General features: G+C 36.0%; 1 protein-coding gene across 1 annotated transcript in view; it reads right to left on the bottom strand.

Annotated features, from left to right (window-relative positions):
* Positions 1-27,334, bottom strand: part of MDGA2 (MAM domain containing glycosylphosphatidylinositol anchor 2) — an 857,254-nt gene that overhangs the window by 472,877 nt on the left and 357,043 nt on the right. Inside the window, exon 2 of the mRNA XM_080808952.1 lies at positions 19,913-20,052. Coding sequence (XP_080665078.1) covers positions 19,913-20,052 — 140 coding nt within the window. The remainder of the gene's footprint in view (positions 1-19,912; positions 20,053-27,334) is intronic.

Raw genomic sequence — 27,334 nt, forward strand, 5'->3', positions numbered from 1 at the left:
AGACTTTTTCCCTTTGACATTAATACAATCACCCCAAGATTCATATTATTTCTTATTTGACCAGTCAAAGCCCTGGAGTTGTGTGTGTTCTTTGGAAGTGACCTCAGTCCTCTTTGATTGTTTCTTTCTTTTTTTTTTTTTTTTTTAATGGCTGGAATAACCTAAAGCTCACTTTACATATTCCCTGCCCCAGGACAGAAAGTGACCATATTTCCAAGGAGACCTGGTCCCATTTACTGGAAAACTCTATTTAGAGATAAAAATCCAGGTGCTTCTTTGTTACATTGTTTCTAGAACTTTTCATTAGATTGATCCATTTTAAAAATGAAAAATAAATTATGAGTTCATATGGACATTGCCAACTAAAATTAAAACCCCAAAGTTTTCATTTAAATTGTCTGAGTGTATACTTACATATATCTTTATGTTCTTTAGCCTACTGTATTAGTTTCCTGTTGCTGCTATAAATAACAAAATGGTATAAACTTGGAGGCTAAAAAACACACAAATTTATTATCTTACACCACTAGGAAGGGAAAAAAAAAAAAAAAAGAATTCCCAAAACTGATTTTTTTTGAAGTTCCCAGAGGAGAATCTGGTGTTTTTGTGTTTGTTTGTTTTGCTTGTTGCTTTGCCAGTTTCCTGAAACTGCCTATGTCATTTAAATAGAGGCTACCTTCCTCCATCTTCAAAGCCAGCAGGATACACTTTCTCTTTTTTAATGACTTACCGCTTCTTTCTTTTAAGGACTCTTAGGATCATATGGAGCCCATCCAGATAATCCGATAGGGTAATCTCCCATCTCAAGATCCTTAATTTAATGACATCTGCAAAGCTCCCTTTGCCATATAAAGTGACATTGATAGGTTCCAGAAATTAGGACACGGATATCCTTAGGAGCTTTTATTCAGCATACTCTAAGATATAGATATATTTAATATATATATTAGATTCAAAGCAAATTTTTTTAAAACAACAATAATATTATTACTAAAAGAACAACTACCAAATGCAGCTTAGTCTGTTTTTCAGTTCTCCCGCCCTGCCTCCATTTAGGATATATCCCACTAAGATATAACCAAAAGACCAGATTTTAAAATCACTTGATATAATTCTTGTGGGCTGATTCCTATCAGCTTGATATGGACTTGGGTTAGTTTGCTTCCATTTGTATTCAAATTTTAGAAATTTAAAAATAACGTATTTTGTTTGGAACTATGTAACTATGCATGGTTTTAATATCAAAAATATAAAATAACTCAAAAAATATATATAAAATTACTCATTGTGGTTTTGATTTGCATTTCCTTGATGATTAGTGATGTTGAGCTTCTTTTTATGTGTCTGTGGCCATCTGCATATCTTATTTGGAAAAATGTCTATTCATGTGTTCTTTCCATTTTTAATTAGATTATTATTATTTTGGTATTGAGTCATATAAGTTCTTTATATATTTTGGATATTAACCCCTTACTTAATAGATCATTTGCAAATAAATATCCCATTCAGTGGTTTGTCATTTTGGAAGGAAATCATTGATGGTTTCCTTCACTGTCAACATCACACATAGAACATATATAAAATATATATTAGCCTATTATTCAGTCATAAAAAGCAATGAGATCTTGCCATTTCCAACTACATGGATAGGTCTAGAGGGTAGAATACTAAGTGAAGTCAGTCAGTCAGAGAAAGACAAATACCATAAGATTTCACTAATTTGTGGAATTTAAGAAACAAAACAAATGAACAAAGGAAAAAAGAGACAAACCAAAATAAACAGACTCTCGACTATAGAGGACTATAGAGAACAAACTGTGATTACAAGAGGGGAGGTGGGTGGGGGGGGTGAGTGAAATAGGTGAAGGGGATTAAGAGTATACTTATCATGATGAGCACTGAGTAATGTATAGAATTTTAAAATTATTGTATTGTAGACCTAAAATTAATACAACTCTATGCACTAATTATAGTTGAATTAAATAAATAAGAATTTAAAATAAGATAATTCAAAGATATATAGCATAATCTTTACCATTTCATTCCTGTTCTCTTACATTTCCTAAAGGTAACAATCTTCATTAGTTTTTACGTTATTTTTTCCTAAAAATATCAAAAAACTTGTATAGACCTAAGTAAATTCAGAGAGATGATAGATTATTGATAGCTAGATCTCAACCACAGAGATCATTCTGTGGTAATATATGGAGATCTTTCTTATTTCTTTCACAGATGCCCAGAGTTCCACTGAATGGATGGACCATATTTAATCTGATAGTATGAAATTTGAGGTAAAGATTCAAATGTATTTTGTTTTAGAAAGATAGCATTTTGTGTCAAAACTACTCATGAAATAATATGTTTCCCCTAATGGTCTGAAATACTGCCTTTATTTTCCATTGTTAGTATATAAGGTTCTTTTCCAGCATTTTATAATTTGTTTATTGGTCTGTCTATTCATACAACAATACCATGGTATTTTATTTATTATTTTTACATGGTATTTGTATGGTATTTAGTCATTATTATTTACATGGTTTTAAAAAGTGGTAGGATAAATCTTCCCAAGTTAACTTTCTTTTTTAGAAATGTTTAGCTATTTTTGCTTTCTTATTTATTTCTGCAAACATTTTAGAATAAACCTGCCTATTTAAAAAAAAAAAAAAAACCTGTTGATGTTTTTATTGAGATCATAATAAATGTACCAGAGAATATGTTCTTGAGGCGACATCATTGGGGACTACAAGGAAAAAAAAAAAAATCTGTGTTTCAGCTGGAAAAGAAGGCATAGGTGTCAAACACAGCAGTAGTTTCAGGGAGCAATATGCTCTCTGTGTAGTATTAGTAATATCGGCAGTAATGACATTAGCATCTACATTGGTGCCTAACATTTGCTAGGCATTATGCTGAAATCTCCTACACACATTATGTAATTTAATCCTCATAGAAACCTTTTAAGAGGCAAAGTAAAAACTAGAACCTAAATCTATCTTTCCTTATAGCCTCTAATGAACCACTACATTCTGAAATGTCCAAGGAAGTAAGTCTGAAACAATCTATTAAGCATCATCCTGCATTAACCATGTTCTGGAAGAGAACTGCCTCCAAAGGACCGATGAGTGTAGTCAGCAGGAGGACCTCTGTGAAAGTGCTGGTCTCCAACAGTGGAAGGACTGCCCCCGACTGCTGGAGAACGGCCTGTGGAAATGAAACAATGCAGCCAGTGACTACGCTGTGACTCTTAGATGGTAAGTAAATATCTAGGACCCACATTCACCTGGAGTCAAGGGATATTCTGGTAACATATATGAGCATCTCTGGGGATATTCTCGAATGCATCACTATATAAATCCACTAAATGAATGACCTTCAACTTTAACATGCATCAGAATCATCCAAAGACTTATTAAAATACATAATGCTGAGATAGCTGGGTGGCTCAGTCAGTTAAGTATCTGCCTTCAGTTCAGGATCAAGTCCCGCATCGGACTCCTTGATCAGCAGGGAGCCTGCTTCTCTCTCTGCCTGCCGCTGCCCCTGCTTGTGTGCGTCCTCTCTCTGGCAAATAAAGAAATAAAATCTTATATATATATATATATATATATATAATATAAAATAAAATATATATTTCTGTGCCCCACCGCTAGAGTTTCTGATTCAGTAAATCTGGGTTGGGGCCCAAGAATTTGTATTTGTAACAAGTTCCCAGGTGATGTTGATACACTTGTTTCATGGACCACAATTTAAGTTGGATGGGCCATGCCTATAATGAGTACCAATAATAAAATGTGATCAAAGTAACGCTCGAGTAAGATCATGTTCAGGCTACCAGGCTGAAAAGTTTGTAATTCCTAAAAAGGGGAGAAATTGGTACAAATGCTTCAAAAACACAGACAAGTAGAAAAGAGTACAAAGCTAGCGGTTTGGGAGCCTGAGGGACCTGAGCTTAGTCACTCAACTTCTCTAGCCTCAACCTGCATATGTGTGAGGAACTGCAGAGGAAAGGATAAGCTGTACTCAAAGTTTCATCAGAGTTTTAGGATTCTAATAAAATATAATAAGGTGCACCCATTCTAAAGAAATTAGAAATATAGGAATTAAGACTGTCCTTGGGGAATGCAATTATAATTAATTAACCACAGCTATTCAGAATAGAGATGTGCAAAGTCAGCATAATGAAGGCAAATTGTTAACACATCTCTGGGAATTGACTATAATGTGACTGAATGTATTAATATTAATAAACCTAAAGAAAGAATGTGCCAATCAAAACAGGAATCGATCAGCCTTGGGAATGGAAAAATAAGCTTTCAGGAGAACAAACTGGCAAGTAGTATCTATTCGGGAACTGTTCAAAAAGGGGAATCTTTACTACTGGACTCAAGCCTTATGAGTTTCTCCTCCAATAATAGATTTGATGACCTTCAGCAACCTCAGCTGAATGTCCTCGCTCACCAACGTGATTTTTATTTGGCTCCTTCATTGGTTTGCCTACTGGGAGAGTGAACCTGGTAGACGAGAACAATGTCCAATCAGTTTGCCATTGCAAGTCTAAAAATGGGCACTCTGATAGTAATTTAGCTTTATCTGTAGCTTACCTACACTGATTTATAAGCGGGACAATCTGCTAGGACCTGCAATTGCATTTCTCATTAGAAATGTCTAACCCGATTTTTGCATTGTTTGTACATGTATGAGTCTTTATGAGTTTAGAAAATGCAAAGTCATCCCTAATCTGCTTTCATTATACTAACACAACCAGGCTTATGAACCTGCAAAATGAGTATTAGAACCCGAATGGCCTTACTTACCAAGGCAAAAATGTGTCTCTTCAGATGACTACCTAGAAAGCAAGCCAGAATCCCCCAGGTGGTATTCTCTGCACTGTTGTGAGGGCTGGCTGTGGCCAGTTTGCCCATAAACTCATGTTTTACATTTCTAAACCTTCATCTGCTCTGCTCTGTATCATTGGGAGGGACTAAACACTTGCAGACTATGTTTCCCAGACTCTCACTGGTTTAGCTAATGGCTTGGGAGCGGCATGAGACCGAATAACAGAAGAAAAAGGAAAGCCAAGTATGTCTCCCTCTTCTCAGTCTCTTCTATCTCTAGTGTAACTCATTATCTACATTAAATTTCTTCAGTTCTCAACTGAGAGTTTTAAATAATCAGAATGGTTTCTGTTTAACCTTGTCCAAACCTAAGTGATCACCATGTGACATAAGAACCCAGTAGTAACTATAACCATCTGTTCAAGAAGTAATAGGTGTGTGTTCATGGACACACACAAACACACATACACATAGATCCACTTATAAAATCACATAAGTCAGGGGCACCTGGGTGGCTCAGTCCTTAAATGCCTGCCTTCGGTTTGGGTCATGATCCCAGAGTTCTGGGATTGAGCGCCACATCAGGCTCTTGCTTGACAGGAAGCCAGCTTCTCCCTCTCCCACTCCCCCTGCTTGTGTTCCCTCTCTCGCTGTGTTTCTCTCTGTCAAATAAATAAATAAAAATCTTTTAAAATAAATAAATAAATACTATCTATAAATCAATAAAAATTCTGGTTTGTAATTTTTGGCAAATTATACCAGACAACCACACTAAGTAGTCATAAACCAAGTGTGTGACTCATGGTGACTGTCAATGAACAGTCAGAGGAAATCAAAATCTCAAGTAGACAAATGGTTGTGGGGGCAGACTTAGATTATGTCTACGTCTAATAACAAACTAAATATTTGTTTACAGTTTAATCTGTAAACATCATATCCTTAGAGAGTTGGTTTAAAATGCTTAGCAATATTCGGACAGATAAACATGATGTTAGATAAGATGTGATCACAATATTTACCACTTCGGTTAACTAATATATTGGCCAAGGAACTTACCTGATTTCCAGGAAGGGGATCCAAAGGTATGTGAGAAAAAATATCTCTAGATCACCCATCTTAATTCATGCACCCAAATTCCTTGTGCTTATGAAGTAACTAACTCTACCCTTGGGTTTTCTGTTTAGACTCCAATGAACAACAGAAGCTATATTCCTTCAAAAGCTTCTGGGGTACCTGGGTGGCTTAGTCAGTTAAGCATCGTACTCTTGATTTCGGCTCAGGCCATGATCTCAGGGTCAGGAGACGGAGCCCCACATTGGGCTCCATGCTGGGTATGGAACCCGCTTGCTTATTTTCTCCTTCCCTCTCTCCTTCTGTGCCCCCCAACACGCAAAAAGCTTCTAGAAAACTTAACTAGGACTAGTCGGAAAAGCAAAGTTGAACACGTCTTAGCATACACCTTTTCAAACTCTGTTCTACTTTCTACTGATACTGATTTTTCCCTTTTCTGATAAAAACCAGGATCCATCATCTCTATTTTACTTAAACATAGGGTGTCAACTCTGTAGTTTGGTTTTAAGCATAAAATTCCAAGCAATGAATTACCAGGCTTTTGTCTGATACTTTGTGAATATGCTCCAGTCATGTGAGATCCCAACGTTGCACTATAACATCTGTAATTAAACATGCACACCATTGTCAAAAGTGGCATGGAGTGTTTAAACTTAGAATCTTCTCTGACTGAAGGGCTTTAATAGCTTCATATTATTGAGTCCCATTTCCCAAGTGTCTTTAAACCCTTGCTCGATAATAAAGTAAGAACACACATTAAGTCTTCGAGACCACCAAGGGAGTGTTTAATGCATTCCTGCAGGCATTGAGGTATATGGCTTCTAACGGTGTCTACACAAGTCAAAGGAAACACAAGGTTTCCTTAAATGACTAATTCTAAGAGGTAAAAGGCATAGGCACAGGCAAACACAACTTCATATTTTTTAAAGAGAAGAGAATTAATTAAAATATTGAACAATTAGCCTAAAGTGATAATGCCTGCCACATTCACTCATTCGATAGATAATTGAGATCCTTTATGCGTAAAGCTTTTATGTTTATCGTCCCATACATTTTATTTTCCACAAGAGGACATTTTTAGGGATTGTAAGAGGATGATACTAATAAGTGTATCAGCACAACAGCCATAAACTAGCACCATCCCAGGAAAATCATAAATACATTCACTCTAAGGTGATAGAAAATGGGAATGCAAGACCCACTTGTTCATTTCTAGGAGTCCACTAAGTGATACAGGAAGCAGAAAAACAGTAAGATTATTCTATTTTATTATTTCTATCATCCTTATCATTATTCAAGATTTTTAAAAGTCTTCTCTTCCGTGATTTTATTTGAAATAGCAAGAAGCTTACTATATCATTACTACTACTGTCGTCATTTTATGCATGATGAAAATAAATGAAAGAGGGGTTAACTATTACTTCCATTCACAGGGCTAGAAAGTGGAGAAAGTGGCGTTTGAAACCATGCAGTTTGAGTTCAGAGCCTAAAATCTCAGTCAATCCCCAAAACAGCATCCTGTGCTGCATTCATCATGGTAGAAATGGCCGGGTATTCTTGGACCACACAGAAATGACATTTAAGCTAGCCTCTTTGACCAAGCAACGGTTTCAGGAAGAGATGACAAACAAGTCATTTATTCTATTAGTCAAAAGGTAGGGGTGCAGACAAGTAGAAGGAACAACAAATATAAAATCTGTAGGCAAAGCACTACAACTTTCTTTGAGATTAATGGTACACAGCAGTCATCATATATGATAACGTGCCCTTTAAAGGCAACCCCAGAACATGCCCAGTGATGGTAGGAACTATCTAATTTAAACGAACAGGGCCTATATCTTATGAATTGAATCATGTGCCCCCAAAAAGATATGTCGAAGTCTTAATACCCAGTAACTCAGAATGTGACCTTATTTGTGAACAGGGTTGTTGAAGATGTAATTACTTAAGATGAGGTCATACTGGAGTGGGTGGGCTTGTAATCCAATATGACTGGTGTCTTTATTCAAAGACAAAGACACACACACACACACACACACGCACACACACATGCACACACACACACGATGACAGAGGCACAGACTGGAATGATGCAGGTGAAAGCCAAGAACACTAAGGACTGACAGCCACCACCCAAAGCTAGAAGCAAGGAAGGATTCTGTTTAGAATCGCAGAGGGCGTATGGCCTGGATGACACTTTGATTTTAGAATTCTAGCCTTCAAACTGTAAGAGAATAAATTTTTGTGGTCTTAAGCCACCAGTTTGTGGTACTTTGTTTGGCAGCCCTAGAAAACTAGTAAGATACACAATCATGAAATTCAGACACTTGTACAATTTTGCGATTAGCGATCCTTTAGGCTAATATTAGACATTAGCTGATGTAGAATTTATGTATCTCATAAAATGTGTTTACATGTGTTTTATACAATAACACATGTTGTGCTCCTGTGCTATTTCAGAAAACTCCTTCCAAAATGATTGGCTATAATCTATCTTCCTGACAGCACTGTATTCAAAATGGTCAGCTGTTCTAATTATACATGGTATCAATGCAAATGATCACGATGCTGCTGACCTGGATGCCTAAAAGTTAATCTTAAAAACCGCAGACACCCAACAGAAATGACACTAATTAACTAAGGATTTTGCTCTGCTCAAGCTTATCCAACATCATTTAATGATCTCTGCCAAAGGCAAGTAAGAAAACAAGAAGGTGCCAGGTAGTACGGGATAATGTCTCCTCATGTACCATGAGAAGCAGAAAAAGGAAGAAATCAATGTTTGCTGATGGAAAAAGATAAAACTGTCAGGAAAATAAATGTTATTTTTAGGTTTTTGTTAAGACTTTGGCACTCAGAGAAAATCAAAATAAAAGAATAATTCCTAAAAAAAGAATTGATTGAGTCATTCCTAATAACTGTTTTCTCATTTTTCAGTCCTGGAAATACTCACATTGTACAAGCACTTTCCCTGTGTAGTTTAAGCTAACTTTTTTCAGATCACAGAAAGGTTTTTATTCTTTATTGATTTTTTGGAGGTACCTCTGAGCGTTTCAGGGAAAGGCAGTGATGAGCCTAATTCAGAACAAATATGTCATGTTTACAACCAGCACTGATATAGATTATTAATTACCGCTGATAGGATATTCTTTAGCATGGAATAGATGGGGGGTAGTGGGGCTTTCTATTATTGTACTGAAATTATTAAATTTAAATTTGAAACCTCGATGTATTAAAATCAATTTAAGGAATGATCCATTAGATTGGAGTTTGAAAATTTAGGTAAATCCAATTCTCTTAATGGGTATCTTTATGTCCTAGCCATAAATGCAGAGAATAAATTTCACTCAGTAGGATTACAAGCAGACAACTGCTATATTTATTGACACGCTGCCTTTTGAAAGTGGTAGGGGTGGATATAACTACAAATGACCATTTACATCATGTTGAACATGCCCAAACGACTCATACTTTGTAAATTTATCTTTGTACATATATGTAAGTACATATATGTAGTAAGTGTGTGTATGGATATATACGTATATATCCAAAGTCACAGCACATATATAATATAGACTCAAAAACAGATCAATTAATTTGACTGTCATTCTACCATGAAAAAAAGAATCACTTCAGATTATGTTAAGGTTTGTGAATTTAGATTTGTTGACACTCCATAACTACAAAGAAAAAAGATTTTAAAATCTGAGGGGAAAAAAAAAATTATTGTGGGATGTCTACCATTTGGCGATCACCCTAGTTAAATAAGACATACCTGAAAACATGCCAACAAGAGTATTATGCTAATAATAAAAATACAAAATCCAGTTCATCAATGTCCATGTAAGTATTCAAAACTTCTACAGTAAAAGAACTGCAACTGTTTACCTTAAAATGATACATTTCAACTATAAACAACACAACCAACAGATTCTCAACTATATGTTAATAGGCAGTATTGATTTCCATCTATCTCCTGGAAATGCCCCGATAATTTTAAAGTATTTATTTTATGTCAACTACCGTAATAAAATAATGGTTATGATCTTAGCACTCCTATTTATAATACTTTTCATTAAAATATGTAGATTTCAAAAGAAGATACCTAATTTCAGACTTTTTTTTAATAAAGATTTTATTTATTTGACACAGAGAAAGAGAGAAAACACAGGGGGGAGCTGCAGGCAGAAGGAGAGGGAGAAGCAAGCTCCCCACCGCGCAGAGAGCCGGACTACTGGACTACATGGGGCTCAATCCCAGGACCCTGGGATCATGACCTGAGGCAAAGTCAGATGTTTAATCAACTGAGCCACCCAAGTGCCCATAATTTCAGACTTCCACATGATTGTATAACTACAATTTTGACTCTTTTTTGAGATCCATTTTCTGATCTGAGGATCAAATTTTGACCATGAGAGGTAAAGCTGTCATAATCAAACAAATCCTCAGTCTGTGTTTATAGTCAATCACCATCACAAGAAATTCCTTGTGCATGGACTTGCAAACTTTCACTGCTTAGATTTAATTCAAGTACAAGATGTATTTTTTTAAAGGTTTAGCAGAATAAATTATGAATATATAGTCTATACCCATGCTAATTATGTTAATAAGTGTCCTAAGAAATAAAATTTGATTGAACATCATATCTTTGCTAATGACTTGTGACTTTCTCTTACAAGTCTTCAGGAAAAGTAGAAGTATAATAATTCTGATTCACAATTAAGCAACACAAGGTCAGCAGCAAGGATGAAGAATCTAGGGTTAAATGTGTAAATGTATTCCTCATTAGGTTTGAGTCCAGAAAATGGATACTGTCTTAGAGAACTGCCCTGGGGAAAGAAAGCCTGAGATAAGAGATTACAAGCAGATAGTTTGTTTTTGCAATTAATCCTGGGGAAACAGAGTAGGGAATTGTGAAGAGTGTTACAGAAAAGGAGGAAAAAAAACATACAATGAACTGTTGATGTGCTAGTCTTGGCTGAGAGTGACTGGGGCTCCATTCTACTGGGACTCTTGGAGGAACCATGTAGAATGTGTTACAGAACGGCCTGACCAAGAGGGCACATATCAACTGGATCCTACTCCTAGTGACTGAAGAACTACTTTCCAAACAGCAATCAGTACTCTGCTCTAGAAAGTTTAGTCCTGTTCCAGAATCTAAAGTTGTGTGCCGTGACCCTCTTCTTAGGACTTAAGAATCCACACAGCATCCTCATCCAACACCAAATCTGCTACCATCGTAGGATTGCCTGAGCCACAAAGCAGTTTACACTAGAACCTGGACTTGCTGCAAAGCCCTCTCTTGTTCTGACACTGATAATTTTTAAAGTCATGCAATAAAAGTCACTTGGAACAATATTTCCAAATGTAATGTATGTAGCCTCTAAAATCCAAAAAAAAAAAAAAAAAAAAAAGTCCACCATATGTGGGACCTCTTTCTTAGAGGTATGGCTGTGAGAAGCAAGAACTTTTTTATGACCTTAAATGGAATGATCCCAGCATGCCTCATTGGGCTCCAAAAAATCTTTACCTATTTGACAGACCAGTAATATCTGGAATACTTTCTCACCCTCTGGCATGTTTCTATCTTACTAGGGCATCCAAAGTACTTGTTACTTCCTTTTCAGAAGGTCAAAATGACATGATGTAATCAATATAATGTTTTGTAGATTACTGAGACAATCGAGCTCCCTGTGCACTGTAACGTTACAGAGAGTGAGAGAGTTAATTTGACCAGGGCAGAGTAGTACATGTGAACTGCCGTCCATCCCACATAAAAGCAGACTTTAAAAATCTTCTGGATGAGAACTGAAAAGCATCCATTTGTCAGATGACTAGCTGCTTACCAGCTAATCTGCTCCAATGAAGATACACCTGACACAGAAGCAGCACTGATTTGATTGTTTACCATAGTCGAGCATCATCTGCCATACTCCACCTGGCTTTTTAGGTATCTTATACGTGAAAGAAATTGGAACACAATAGAGATTACCACTCCTTCTCTGTCAAAGTTTGGATGCTCTGAAATTTCTTCTGGGATGGAGTACTACTTATGATTTAATATCTTGGTTTGGGAAGGACAATTTTACAGGATTTCACTAGGTCCTTCCTACTATATTGACTTTGACTTACTTCACGCATCAGATAACCAATGTGGGGATCCTGCCTGTTATTAAAGATGTCCCTTCCAAATATGCATTTGGGAGTCTGGAGAAATAACCATAAACCCACTTCTCTGGGCCAGGACTCTGTTTACCATCTGGCTACTTAAGCCTTCACTCTATGTTAGTATTACAAATCCACTAATTTCAGTGCCAACTGAATCCCTGTTCTCTTGAAAAGCCCTCGAAAAGTCTTGGTATCTCTCTTTCTTCGATGTAAATTACTATGACAAATGGCCACAGATCCCTTTGGAGATAGATACTATTTTTGGTGTAAGCTTGTAGTGATATTGGTAGATCTTTCCTCAAAGAAACCTGGCTTCCTTTTCAAACAATGAGTGTTTGCTCTGTGAATTAGCTTAGATTTGGAAACCAAATGAGCGATTGTGATTTTTTACTATAGTGGAAAATGTCAACTTCCCTCTTACCTCCTTTTTTCTATTAATATGAGTCAAGTACCACTCTAGTCAGCTACCTTTGACCCTGAAAGCCACCATAATCTATCATCCATCGCAAAGCCCTGCAGATAAAGGCAACCTGGTTGCTACTCCAACCTTGCTGCTCATTACACTATTTATGTCTACACTGAGTCTGTTGGTGAAGTGTTACCACCCAATCTCTGCCATTTTAGAATCCTATCATCCTGCTGATTTTAGAGATCCTGCTTCTAAGGCAGCATCTCCTACTGGTCTCCCAAGGACAGTCACCCCTGAGCTTCTCTAAGATGTCAGCACCCATCTGACCAGGTAACAAGAGTATCCCTTGGGAACTCTCTAAACACAAGTATCATAGAGTAAATCTGTGCTAACATTCCCACCTTCTGAAGCTTTCATTAAATACATTAACATTTTTTGAGTCCTTATCTGGAATATATGATGTTTCTTATATGCATAAAGACTGTCCATGGAATTAAACAAAAATGAACTCTGAAATAACTGTAGACAAATTCAGATCACCTAAGGAGCAAAAAATGACTCTGTTTGTAATGTAATCCTCATGTAATGAGGATTTTCATCAAATTTTTCCAGTAGATTTTTTAAAAAAACTCTTTGGTTAATGATGATATACTGGGAATAAAAAAGTATAAGCAGTTTTGGAAAGTGTTCAACCAGAAAAGACTTCCCATGTTTTATATAAAAATCAATGGAAACAAAACTACTCGAAGGTATGACTTCAACCATCAGAAAGACTGTAAGCGCTTCCTCCTAAATGAGCTATGGTGAGTACGTTTACCCATGTAACCATGAACTTAAAGAAGATACAGATCTCCAGGAGAAAAGAGTAGGTCTGTGCCTATGTGTGTGGGAGGACAGACTGTGAAGTAGTTACTGACATGGAATTTGTGATTAATGTATGTTTGAATACAATAAATCCTAAAGCCTTTCCCACAACCTATCCAAAGAGTCACTGAAAAAATATTAGTTGTTTTAGTTGGAGAGTCTCTTATGTGATGTAGCAGACAGATCCAATCTAGATAGATTCATCATAGATGAAAAAAGTACATTGTATTGAATTCTATAAACCATGAGAAGGAGTCGATGTAATACTTGATGATCTCTGTTTAGATAATTGATTCTAATTCTGCCCATTAATTTGGACATAAATCCAAAAATCAAATACATCAGTGTTTCATGTGCATGCGTTAATATTATTGTAAGAAATTTAACAGACTGACTCAGAAAAAAATATATGGAAATATGAACCAAGATGTCCAAAATATTTGCAAAGGACAACACACAGATAGTGGTAATGGTTTCAAACTGAAAACCCTGTTAGGAAGGTTTGCTAGGATTTTCATTATGGTAAGTTTATCACTTTAAAATCTGCATACGAAATTAACAAGGATAAAAACACCAATAACTCAGCAACAGGCTTGGCAGTCAAGAATACATTTACATAGCAATCAAATGACTGATATGATCCCATTTTAAAACTGAGAAATGGTCTTATCCCTTTTTTTTTAATTTAAAAAACAAACAATCCCTAAGGATGAGCTGTAATAAACTAGCAGGCAATTTTAATGCTTCTTAGGGTAGTATTTTGGATATACATAATTATTTTTTAAAGAATGGTTTTCAAAAATATTTTAGTGATGAAAAATAATATTCAAAAGAAATTTCATCTAGAAAGCCAGTATATAAAACACATAAATGTAGAGCTATTTTGGTTTGATACACATTTTCATCTTTGTTTTGTTTTGTCTTTGAAAACAGAAAGAAAGCCCCCCAAATATGCATACCCATGTTTGTTATTAAAACAAATTCAAAACCTTTACATTATATTGACTACAGCAGAACTGTCTTCCTGTTGGAGAAGTATGAAATATTCAAAGCGTCCTACTGAGAAGTCCTTTGTAAAAGTTTCCCACATGGGAAGTTGACCACATGGTTTCATAGCAGGAGAAATGCGGTGTAATTAAAATTTCAACATTTATTTGGGTGGGGGACATGAAAAGCTCGTTTTCAACATCAAAGAAAGGGAAACATGTCTGAGGCCAACCAAAGAAACACTGAAAAACAACAAAACAGTGACTCGCTTTCCTATATAGCAAAGCATAAAGTAAAGCTACAGAAATTAAAATAGCCTGGCATGGTATAAGAAGGGGTAACTAGAATGATAGAATAAAATAATGCAGTTTTGTTCATGATAAAGATAGCACTTTAAGAACTTTTAAAAATGTTTTAATGTTTAACATTTAAACATTATGTAATGTTAAATGTTTTTAAAAGTTCTCATCACAAGAAAAAATTTTATAACTATATGTTAATTAGACCATATGTTAACCATATGTTAATTAGACTTAACTGTGGTGATCATTTCTCAATGTTTACAAATATCAAATCATTACATTTTATATGTGATACCAATATAATGTTAATATATATGTTATAATGTTGATACAAGTTTAATGTAATGTTAATAGAATATAATAAACAATATAATGTTAATATTATAAAAATATGTTAATATAATGTTAACTAATATAATGTTACACCTGAAACTAATATAATGTTCTATGTCAATTGTACCTCAATTTTCTTTAAAAAGAGAAAAAAACATTTTTAAAGCTGTAGGGTGGAATGTTAACTATCCTGTCTGGATTAGGACAGAGGGAAGAAGAAAAAGACAGAACAATAGACTAATATTCACACTGTGGACAACATGTTTCCTAATGATTAAATCATCAAGTATATAAACAGCCATATAAGCTGTTATTTAAAAAGAAAGCATACAATATACAATATACCGATATGAAAGAGATCTATTAAACTAGGGATAAAATTCAGAAACCAAAGTTGAAAAGATTTAAATGATTCATCTTTTTAAAAACAAAAATCTCGGGCGCCTGGGTAGCTCAGTGGGTTAAAGCCTCTGCCTGCAGCTCAGGTCATGATCCCAGGGTCCTGGGATGGAGCCCCGCATCGGGCTCTCTGCTCAGCGGGGAGCCTGCTTCCTCCTCTCTCTTTCTGCCTGCCTCTCTGCCTACTTGGGATCTCTGTCTGTCAAATAAATAAATAAAATCTTTCAAAGAAAAAAAAAATCTCTGGGTAGAAGTAACATAAACAATATTAAAAGACAAATATGCCCTGGTAGATAAAAATCTGCAATGTATTTTGCAGACACTGAAATTATTTTTATGGTGAATAAAAATCCCCACAGTTCCACCAGAAGACAAGCGGCTAACCAATAAAAAAAGAGAAGTAGATAAGAAAAATCACTAGATGAGAAAGATGAAGAAATGATTGATACATGTGTGGGAACGTGTTCAAATTGACTAGTAATTAAGAAAATGAAAATTTAAACATCACTGGAGTATAATTTACCCTCTCACATCAAATCAGCAAAAATATTAAAGATTCATTTATGCTAAGGAAGCAAGAGTCACCTTTAACTGGCTAAATTCCATTTTGAAGAAGGAAACTATCCCACAGTGATGTTGGCATACATGTAATAAAGATGTGCATAAACACATACACATTCCAGAAGTGTTCCCTAAATTATTACTTGTAACAGTAAAAAATCTATAAGTAATTCAATTTTGAACAAAATAGCAGCAATTTAGTGTGTCTAATGCACACATAGAGAGTACGATTCATCCTTTGTGAGGTTAATGCTCTAAGTAGTGGTTCTCAAATTTTAGTGTACATCAGAATCATCAGAAGGCTTGTGACAGTGCAGACCCCTGGCCTCCACACAGGAAAGAGCTCCTCATGTCATGGGCATAAGAACTTTCATTTCTAACCAGTTCTCTCCAGGGATCACCCATTGAGAACCACCAGGCTGGATCTATACTTGCTGATTTGGACACATGGCCAAGAGAAAAATTCTAGTCATAGGATAATACTTTCCATTGTCTAATTTAAAAAATGAAAATAAAGCATTAACCTATATAATCACATTTATGGAAATGCACTAAAAAAGGACTGCAAGACAATACATCCAACTATTTAATGTTAACCTCTGGGAGGTGGGTGGGAGAGAGGGAACACTGAAGTTAAATATCTCATCGTTTAAATCATTTACAAGGAACTATATTCACAATTCATTTGGTACTGATGTGACAATATTGAGAGAGTAGAGAGGAAGGAAAGAAGGAATAGGAGAATGGAGAAAGGGAAGGAAGGAAAAAGAAAAGAAGGAAGAGAAAGAGGGTAGGTAGCTGAATCCTGAAATTATGGGCATCTAGAGGTAATATTAGGTTGGTAGGTTTACCAACAAATCTTTACCTGCCTTCTTTCTTATCTCCCCATCTATCTTTACAATAAATCCTCATTAAATAAAGTAGTCTGAACATAGTTCTAGTCCTTGAAAGCTAAAAAAAAAAAAAAGGTAATTAGCAAAGATGTAAAGTCTCTGCAGAGTATTAAAACACAAAAACACTGAAATTTATTTAAATGCATCTAATTTAAAGTAGACTATAAGCTAAGAACCATTTTTTTCAATCTACTTATTTTCATACTTACATATTCAACACTAGACCTTACAGTCTTAGTATAAATTACTTAGAAATTATAAAAATCCAGCATATGTTTTATTATGTGTTGGCATAATGCTTATTACATGCCAAGTACATATATACGTGTGTGTGTATACATAATACATGTACCTATATATTTACAATATACATTTAACTCTCAAAAGGAGTCTACGATTTAGGCATAATGGTTACCGTCACCCGTTTTATATCACCCCTTTTATACAGATAAGAAACCTGAGGCACAGAGAACAGAGAGGTTGAGGAACATTCCCAAGGTCACTCCAGCAGGCCCCGTGGATCCAGGGTTCTACCCAGGCAGTCTAAGTCCCACACCATGCTATGGAACACAGCATAGTACTGTTTTCTCCTTCATTTAGTTCCTTTGGGTACAACAGTACTCATGCTATCACGTAATGCCAGATGATATATTTCTGAAGAAAATTTTTTTTAAATATAGAAAAAAATGCTGCCTTTGAATACTTCTGGAAATGGAGACCTTTATGATTCTCGTTGCCAACAGAAAAGGCAACAGATTGAGAAATCTGAAGAGTGCAGTGAGGAGCTTCCCCCTCCCTCTGCATTCCCAACTATCATCATATTCAGATTAGACAACACAGCAAGAAGGGCATTCCGGGTTCATGATCCCAGGCAAGAAGAACCATCCTCAGGACCCGCTGCCACCAGCATGCCCTTTAGTGTTTGGCTGGGATGCCAAGGCCCAGCTGTTCTGTCAGCTTTCTTTATACAGTTTATCGACAAAGAAGAGGCCTCGTTAATTTTTCAAACAGGCAATATAAACTGAAACTGATTCACCTGCAAATACCTGAATTACTTCTGGGAATGAAGAAATAACAATACCGAAATAAATTTTTCGTAGGGTCAGAACACATTGAAATGGTTCCAGCAAAGGAATTGCTTAGAAAAAATTAAATAAATAAGGTAATAATCTACTCCTTTGTTCCAGAACTTATTTTGGATTGGCCAGACATCAGAGATTACAGTCCAGATTGTGAATCATTACAGAGAAAATAAGGAATTCCTAGTATTAAGGGAACATGAAGATGAAGATGAGGGAGAGCAGAACAGCAAGGATGACTTTTAAAAAAGATAAGAAGTTTTATTTTTAAGCAAAATTTGTAGTTTAGAAGGTGCTAAATTTGGCACATTCAGTACAGGAATAATGGAAGCATTAATGAGTTTTCTCCTGCCATAAACCACCTCTTATATGGCAGGTTGTGGGTTCTTTTAGGTTTGTATGGACACTCCTATTTTGACCCCAACTTTTTGATTCTGGAATTTTTATTCTATGTATATCAATAGAAAAATTAGAATAAAATCATCACAACACTAAATTTTCTTTGAGATAATATTTTTGAGTTATTGCTATCATTTTTAATTATTTTCACTGGACTCCATTGCTTCCTGTATAAATATTAAAATAAAAATCTTTACATATCAGCTTGTCTATATCAAATTTTAATAACTATCATTTCTGTCTTTTTATGTTTAGCTTTACAATCATTTTTTTCCTACCAAGTCTAATCATAATGAGCCAAATTTTGTAGAACTCAATTTTATTAAGACAATTTTATTCATCAATCAATTTTCAGTTAAAAGCAAATGTTATAATTTGCAATTTAAGCCACTGTGAGTTTTAATTTTTAATATTTCTTTAGTAAGTAATAATAACTATTTTTAACAACTATTTTTTCTAAGATTATTTTGCTAACAGCATATCATTAAATTTTATTAAACATATTTTACCATTTTAGTTCCAGTCACAATCCTATCTATCAACCTATTGTTTCATTCTGTAAAGTTCACATGATTAATTGTATTTGTTGCTCAGGTCAAAACGGTAAGGTTCAACGTCTTTGAGTATTAAGAGGTAAGGATGGTAGGAGCAAAAGACAAGATTAAAATGATGAGCTCATAAAATCTCCACATCGCTCTTTACCTTCTTCTATGAAGTGGTGCTAGCTGGATTTTCCTTTTCTTCCTGCAACACTAATACTTAAAATATGTAACTCTGCTACCAGATGAGACCTCTTTTCCATTGTAGTGTCTGTGTTGACTACCGGTGAATGTTTTGAACAAGTCAGGTTAAATATATGACAATAAGAATTGGCAGTTAGTGACTAAGAAATCCTGAATATTCTGCATTGTATCAGAATTTAATTTTTTCATCATAAAAATCACATTTCATCACAGCCTAACTATATTATCTTCTGCCTAACCCTTTCTTTCACTCCTACAAACTTTTTTTTTGTTCATTATTCACAAGTTTAATGTCTTTGAAAGTCTCAATTTCTGTTCCTGCTACTAAAATAGCTTATGAAAGCTGTAGCAGATGACCCTGAACAACAAAATGCATACACCTGCAAATATTTGTTTTTAAAGTTTTCTATGGATATAATGACTAGGAGTAAGGAAAGTACATGTGACCTCGTGCACCACATTCTTCAGAACAAATGCTTCCTCGGCTGCAATTATGTCATCATGAAATCATGCTCCACATTCTAAAATAAACTCATTGCCATATGAATTGTTATCTGACTGAGATATTTTTGTAGTTGTCTTTTAACAGCTTCCTTAGAAGTGTCTTCCAAATTTCTCACAATACCAAAACAAAAATTTCTTTCTTCCTTCATCTTATCTGAGTATGTCAAGCATGAATGTTCAGCAATCACCCTTATCCTGCATTGCACACACACAATTACTTAAATTTCACACACAAACACACACACACACACACACACACAGGGTGTTTTTTGTTGTTGTTGTTTTTAGCTAAATCTTCAAAATACACAGTTTTGACTTCCAAGAAAGATCAAAGATCTTTTTCCTCAATGTCACGGTTCGGGACTCACCTGTGGACGTGGATGTCCTGTGACCAGACAGGTCAGTTCTAGGGTTTCTCCTTCCCTTATGGTGTAGACCCTTTCCGAGTAGCGCTCCTCCTCAATGTTACAGGCCAAGCCTGAATGCACAATACGAACCGTTGGGGGAGCTGTTGAGTCAGGAAGAAGGGAGACAAGATACATAAAAAAAATAAGTCAACTGTCCTCCCATGAATCATCCTGGTTGTAAGAGCAATTCTTATTAGACTTTAACACAGTCAGATCCATCAATCTGAACACTTTGAGCAATCCCAAGGGATTAAAGATATTCATGGACAGAAAGCTTTAAATTTATCTAACAGTCACCATGACATTCTGAAAATGGCAAAGGGGAGCAGGATGATGGGAGAACACTGGTGACTTAGGAAATCACCGTCATTATAAGACCACATGATAAAATCTGACTGCTAAAATGTAAGAGGTCCCTTCCTTTCTGAAACCCAAAATTTAATAAAGTAAAGGATGATGTCCAAAATCCAGGCAGTGCAAACTCAAAAGACCATTAGAGAGGAAAAAAGAATGTGAATGAAAGCTACCGGCATTTTTCTGTTAATTTAATAAGCCTCATGGTGCAAATAGGGAGCCAACAAATGAGAAGATTTGGTTATGAGGAACTGAAACCAACTTGGTTTTTAATATTTATAGATTCCTCTGTTGATACGAGCAAAAGATGATCAGTGAATTAAGCCACTGAAGAAGGCAATGAATCATTAATGCCCAAATATTAAATTCTGATTCAAGAGACATAGTTCTCATGAAGTTATCCAAATTCCTAAGTGTAATTTTCGCCTTTTTCAATACCACACAGGTCAATAAAACCTGACGAGCATTCGCTGACTTACAAATCATTGGAATCCACTATATGCAAAATAGTCATGAGAAACACTTGGATAATAAGATATGCTTCCTGTCACCAAGGAGATGACTGTCAGTCACTAGTTTCAAATTGGAGATCACACCATTCGTGAATCCAGGATTTTTGTTTGAAATAAATACATTTGGGAGAGAAGGGTTTTATTTTAAAATTATCATTATTATGTTCAGTTAGCCAATATACAGTTATTTTATTTTTTTTAAAAGATTTTATTTATTTATTTGACAGAGATCACAAGTAGGCAGAGAGGCAGGCAGAGAGAGAAGGGAGGAAGCAGGCTCCCCGCTGAGCAGAGAGCCTGATGCGGGGCTCGATCCCAGGACCCTGGGATCATGACCTGAGCCGAAGGCAGAGGCTTAACCCACTGAGCCACCCAGGCACCCCTACAGTTATTTTAAATAAAGGCAAGTGGTAGGGCTCAATCTACAGGTAAAGGACAATAATCTCTAGAATTTCCTGTAGCAATCTCAACCTAAACAACAGCATTGCCGGCAGAGGCTATGGTTTCTTAAAAATTAATGAGGACATACTTAGAATTTTTTATTTAACATTAAAAGGATCATGAATGTTATAGAATTTGGATAAACTTGGTGACTCTATGAAGGAAATAAAATGAATATAAGTCCAACTTGTGGGAAAATTCCTTCTGGAAAAAACCTGTGTTCTGAAAGTAACACAAAAGAAAGTTTCCAATATCTATGCTTTGTGTTATAGAACCATATGTATACAGCACTCTTAGTATTGAAAAGAACATATTTTATTAAGCTTCTAGATTTCAAGCAGAAACTGAAGGACAGAAAAGCCTATTTATAGATAATAATGCAACAGGGTATTTCAAGATTTTTCTGGATATCCAAACAGAGTCCTGTTCTTCAACTTTCAAATTCAGAATTCCATTCTCCAATACTCTGCATCAAATGAAAGGCAAAAATTTCCAAAAGCAGGATAAGAAGATGAGAATTTAGTGGTTCTTATAATCACTATGCAGAAAAAGCTCCCTAGAAACTTTCTTAAAATACAGATTTCAGGGGTGCCTGGGTAGCTCAGTGGGTAAAGCCCCTGCCTTCCGCTCAGGTCGTGATCTCAGAGTCCTGGGATCAAGCCCTGCATCAGGCTCTCTGCTCAGCGGGGATCCTGCTTCCCCCTCTCTCTCTCTCTGCCTGCCTCTCTGTCGACTTGTGATCTCTCTGTCAAATAAATAAATACAATCTTTAAAAAAAATACAGATTTCAGAGGTATGACCAGAAATCTGTTATGTACGCAAAAAAACCTAGGAATCTGCATTTTAACCAAACACCCAAATGATAGCAATGCCAGTGCTACTTAGACCAGATGACTAGGAATAATTTTCTAAAACTTACAAGTGTGTGTTGACTAAAGGAAAATACTCCAGGGATAAAATATCCTTCTCCTTTTAATATTTTCAAGTAACTAAACTTCATGCTGTGCATTATTTCACTGGTTTGGAAAATTAAATGATGCTCAAACAAATCAAATGTTTTGTCTGGTCTATAAAACCAATTTATCAAAAAAAATTTTAACCATGTCTTTGGACACTGTCTAGACATTATAATAATTTGTTTAGTTTTATGACATTAGAAATTCTTATCTGCAGTGTTTTTCTGGGTGTCCTGATATATTTCACACAATGTTTCCTATAAATCATTCCCTACGGTGATCAAATTTAAACTTCAATTTAGATAAGTAATACTAGAGAGCTACTTATTTTTAAACATCTATCATACAAAGTATATACATATTATAGAGTTTGACAAACTGATGACAATCAATAAAAATCGGCAAAATATAAATAGAAAATAAAGATTCATTACTTTGAAATATGTTTCCATGCCAAATTTAGCTTAATAAGTGCTAGCACGTGTCTACTAATACATCTACATATAGAGTAGCAGGACATTTTTCCAGCTTAATTTATATCTTATTTTTGTTTTAACTTCAAATCAATGAATAGCATTGTTATTTTTAAGCTATATCTTTGCAAAGCAGCATTATGCAAACAAGTAGCTTTATTTAAAACATTTAAATTATACAGGAAGCACACTGTGTTCATTTATAAGGGTTAATTTTCTGCTATTTTCTTCTATATTTTAACACACTCTTGGAAAAGGTAATTACCTACATGAACCTACTGTCTCTCTTATGGGACGGTGGAATATTCTGCCAAATTTTAGGAGTGGAAGATGTATTTTTCCTAGTATGCATTAAAATATGTGCAGAGTACTTTTGCTGCTCAATGATAAGACGAGTATTTTGGAAGCTTCCAAGAAGCTTTGGTCTGCAGAAAGCTCAACTGAAAAGGTCTTAGCTCATCCAGGTCATCGTTCTTATTTCCAAATTGAGGACATCAAGTGACCTGCTCACAGGCTTGGAGCTACTTGTGGTCTACATGAGAGCAGAACCAACGGTCCTTTGTTCTTTTCTCTATTTTGTGCTATTAAAATGATGTCTGACATAGTTAAATTAGGATTCTAAATAAATCCTAAACTAGATGTACACTAGACTAGGAGAATAAAAAAGAAAAAAAAAAAAAGACCGAGAAACTGTTCATGAAGTTGTTAGAGCCACCATAAGTAGATGAGCAATGTGAGTACTATAATTGCTACAAACAACGATTGTAATGTTTCAATTCACCATTCTGCCTTCAGTTACTGCCAAACCCAGGAAATCTCACAACTGCCAAAATAGTATTTTGTAATTCCTATTTTCATCATGTGCTCTTCCTGCCTAGGGATTCATGATGTCTCTCCATGACATATCACAGAGTTCTAACGCCTGTAGGTGCTCTGTAAAGGTCCTCATACGGATTATACAACCCGAAATCCTACTTCTCTGTAACATCAGCCCAACATTGGTAGGAAGGTAAAAAGCACCGAGATTTTAAGCCTTTGATCTCACACACAGACTTTCAAGCATATATTCATTGAGCAACCATTATACATCACATGTGACAGCCTTTGCTCACGATATTCTCCCATCTAGAATTTCCAGACTGATACTTAGATCAACGATCCTGAAACCTTCTTGGATTATTTAGCAATGATTCTCTTTTTTTGGCTTCAGGAGAGAGGTACTGCCCAGTGGTTCTCCTTGTTCTTAACACGCTGACTTTATATTAAGCACTTCGTTGCCGGGTACCATCTTAGACATATGCCCCACACCACATGATTCAGAGCACAGACTATGTTTATATTTAATAATTTATTTTATTTTAATAATTAACTTGTAATTTATGCTTTAGCAAATATCACTATAATGACACCAACATCCTAGTTTAGCAAAAATATCAACTATTATGGCACTGAATTTATTTACTCTAAATATAAACGCAATTTGCAGTACTATCACTGAAGCAAGTCATCTTTTATCCTCTGCCTTGTTGAAAAAAGCCTCAATTCATCATCCTGAAATTGGACTAAGGGTTATGAGTCCCTTTGCCCTGTAGAGTCAGCAATGAATTAAAATGTTAAAATATTGCCTGAGACTCATATTCATCCACATTTGTTTGAAGTAAACCAAATCGCATTACATAAAATCTTTCCTAACACTAATCACATCAACTCCCTTAATTCGAGTAAATTGGCTTTGGGTTCAAAAGGTCAGCCTAAAAGGGCAAAAGAGAGACATTCTTTTATCTTGTTATAGTATACTTTTGAAAGTTAAACCAAATTCTCTCTGTATTCTGTTGGAGAAAGAACACAAATAAATTATTCTCCACTGGCAACAACCAGGAGCATTTGTAAGCTTTCCTTCTCATATAAAGGCTTTCAAGCTTGTATGTACTGAACAATAGCTACAGATCAGGAATTAGGCTATGTTCTGGGGATATAAAACTTAATGCCATGAGCTGTATCTTTTAGCAGCTTACAACCTATTGGGTCCATCCATTTTAGAAGGAAGGAAGGAAGGAGGGAGGGAGGGAAGGAGGAGGGAAAGGAGGAGGGGAGGAAAGAACAATTACAGTTGAATAGGATAGGTACTCTAACAGAAGAAAGTGAGGAGTAGTGGAAGAGGACAAAGCAGAAGATGCCTAAATCTGCCTGTAGGGTTCCAATGTGTTTTACAGAGTCAATGACATGTAACCTAGGTCTGCAAAAATGCATGTGAAGAGAACAAAGGGAAAAGGACATTTCCAGAGATAGGAAGCAGTGTGTTCAAAGGCATGTCTATAAGAGACTGCCTACAGTGTTAAGGAAATAACTCCATTAAAATGTGGTCCATGTAGTTTATAACTTACTCTGAATTTTGACACTGGCACCACTCTCTCAAGTTGCCATTATGTGTCCAGAAACAGCAGAGACACTGTATAGCTCTGGGAATGGAAATGAGGCCAGAGACCTACTTTAGAGGTTTTGTTAGACAGAAGTTGAAGATTAACTGAATGTGGAGTGAAGGGGGAAGAGTTAAGATGACACTGAAGTTTATACCTCGATTAACTAGGTAAAGGATGATTTTATTTAAAAAATTTATTTATTTGAGAGAGAGAGCACGAGAGAGCAGGGGACAGGAGTAGAGGGAGAGAGCTACAAGCAGACTCTGCACTAAACAAGGAGCCTGAGGCAGGGCTCGATCTCACAACTCTGAGATCATGACTCTGAGATCATGACCTGAGCCGAAACCAAGGGTGAGATGCTTAACTGATTGAGCCACCCACATGCCCTAAAAGATCATGGTTTTAATAGAAAATGCTCCCTTGAGCACCTTCCTGGCTCAGTTGGTAGAGTATGCAACTCTTGATCTCAGAGTCATGGGTTTGAGCCCCATGTTGGGTCTAGACCCAAGAAGTAAGGAAGGAAGGAAGGGAGGGAGGGGTGAAGGAAGGAAAGAAGAAAAGAAAGAGAAGGAGAGGAAGGGAGGGAGGAAAGAAGGAAATAAATGCTTTCTTGATCGCTAGGTACTCCACATTATTCACTCATGGGAGAGATTTGAGATGAGGAGTTCTGAACCCAAATCATGGAGGACTTTGTTAGACTAAGGACTTAGCTGCAAAGCGTTTTTGAAAGAGACACTTTTTCCCACAGCTGTCTGGTAGCAGGCACTGTTCCTGAAGGAATCATTGTTATTAGCCAGCAAATAGGTTTGGTATTTGGAGTTTTCTCTCATCTAAGATCACCAAGTAAAAGCTCTGTACTCTGGTAAATCCCTCAAATCCCTGATGCAACGATTCTCTGGGAATTCAAGTTGCCAATATAATCTTGATGCTTTTCAACACCAGGTCAAGACAGCTTATACTTGACAGGGACCATAGTATCCTGGGATAGGCAGTGTGGAGAGGGGGATGCTCAGTGGCCCCCTCTTAGAAGCCCTGGGGAAGACATCAGTGAGCCACCCTGCACCAGCATGCCTCACACATTCTATCAAGAGACAGAGGTCCAAGACACAGAGACAGAGACAGAGAGAACATCTCACATCTTACTGCTCTCATGCATCAAGAGATAATACAGTTGACACTTATTTAACACCATTCTTAGCAAGCATTCAGTTTTGCTTTTAAAGAAATATAATAATAACCAAATTTATTTCCATTTTTCTATTGATTTAAGTGATTACATTCTTTCATAAAACACTTCTTAGTCTTCTACAACATCTTACATTTAGCTAACTGACATTAACAATAATTGGCCTCTGCTGCTTATTTCACAATCTCCAATATAGCACATTTGAGTAGTAATTCTAAAACTAAAAATAAAAAATCGTGCCTTCCTTTCTTATTTTCTGTCTTTCCTACCCAAGTCACAAGTTTAAGATAGTAGGTGAGTCTTCTTCCCCTTCCTTTTCTTTTTTTTTTAAAGATTTTATTTACTCATTTGACAGAGATCACAAATAGGCAGAGAGGTAGGCAGAGAGCGGGGCAGGGCGGGGGGAGGCAGGCTCCCTGCTGAGCAGAGAGCCCGATGCGGGGCTCAATCCCAGGACCCTGGGATCATGACCTGAGCCCTCTCCTTCCTTTTTTAACGATGATCTCCCAACTCAAATTTTCAATTAAGTATTGTATCTATAGGCATGGTCCATAATTATCCCTCTTGTTGTTTACAATCCTTTGCCTAATATCTTTCTCCTTAGGCTCACTACATTACATATTCTGGTATCACAGACACAGACAGGGAAGAAGAGAATAGGAAGATCTGGGAAAGGAGATGAAGAACTCAAGTTTCAGATGCTGATAGTGAGCTGACCAACAGCTGAAAAGTCATAACTGGACACAAAAACCTCCTGCTTCTAAATAGTAGTGCGTTGTTGACAAAAGAATAGGTGAAATCTCTAAAACAGAGAATTTTTAGAATGAGAAGTTAGGAGGATAATGACAGAAACATGAGTAGTATGAATTCTTAATACAGAGAGGCCAAGGAAAAAGACTTACTATGTTTCTAAAGTCAGAGAAATAGAAGAAAAAGTGGTGCTTTAAAAGTGACATAAAGAGATGCTGAAGCATAGGGAACTGTCCAAAACTGTCACTTACAACAGAGTTGTAAATTAGGAGGATCACAGACAAAAGGTCA

Source organism: Martes martes (assembly GCF_963455335.1).
Source record: "Martes martes genome assembly, chromosome: 7".
Taxonomy (NCBI): domain Eukaryota; kingdom Metazoa; phylum Chordata; class Mammalia; order Carnivora; family Mustelidae; genus Martes; species Martes martes.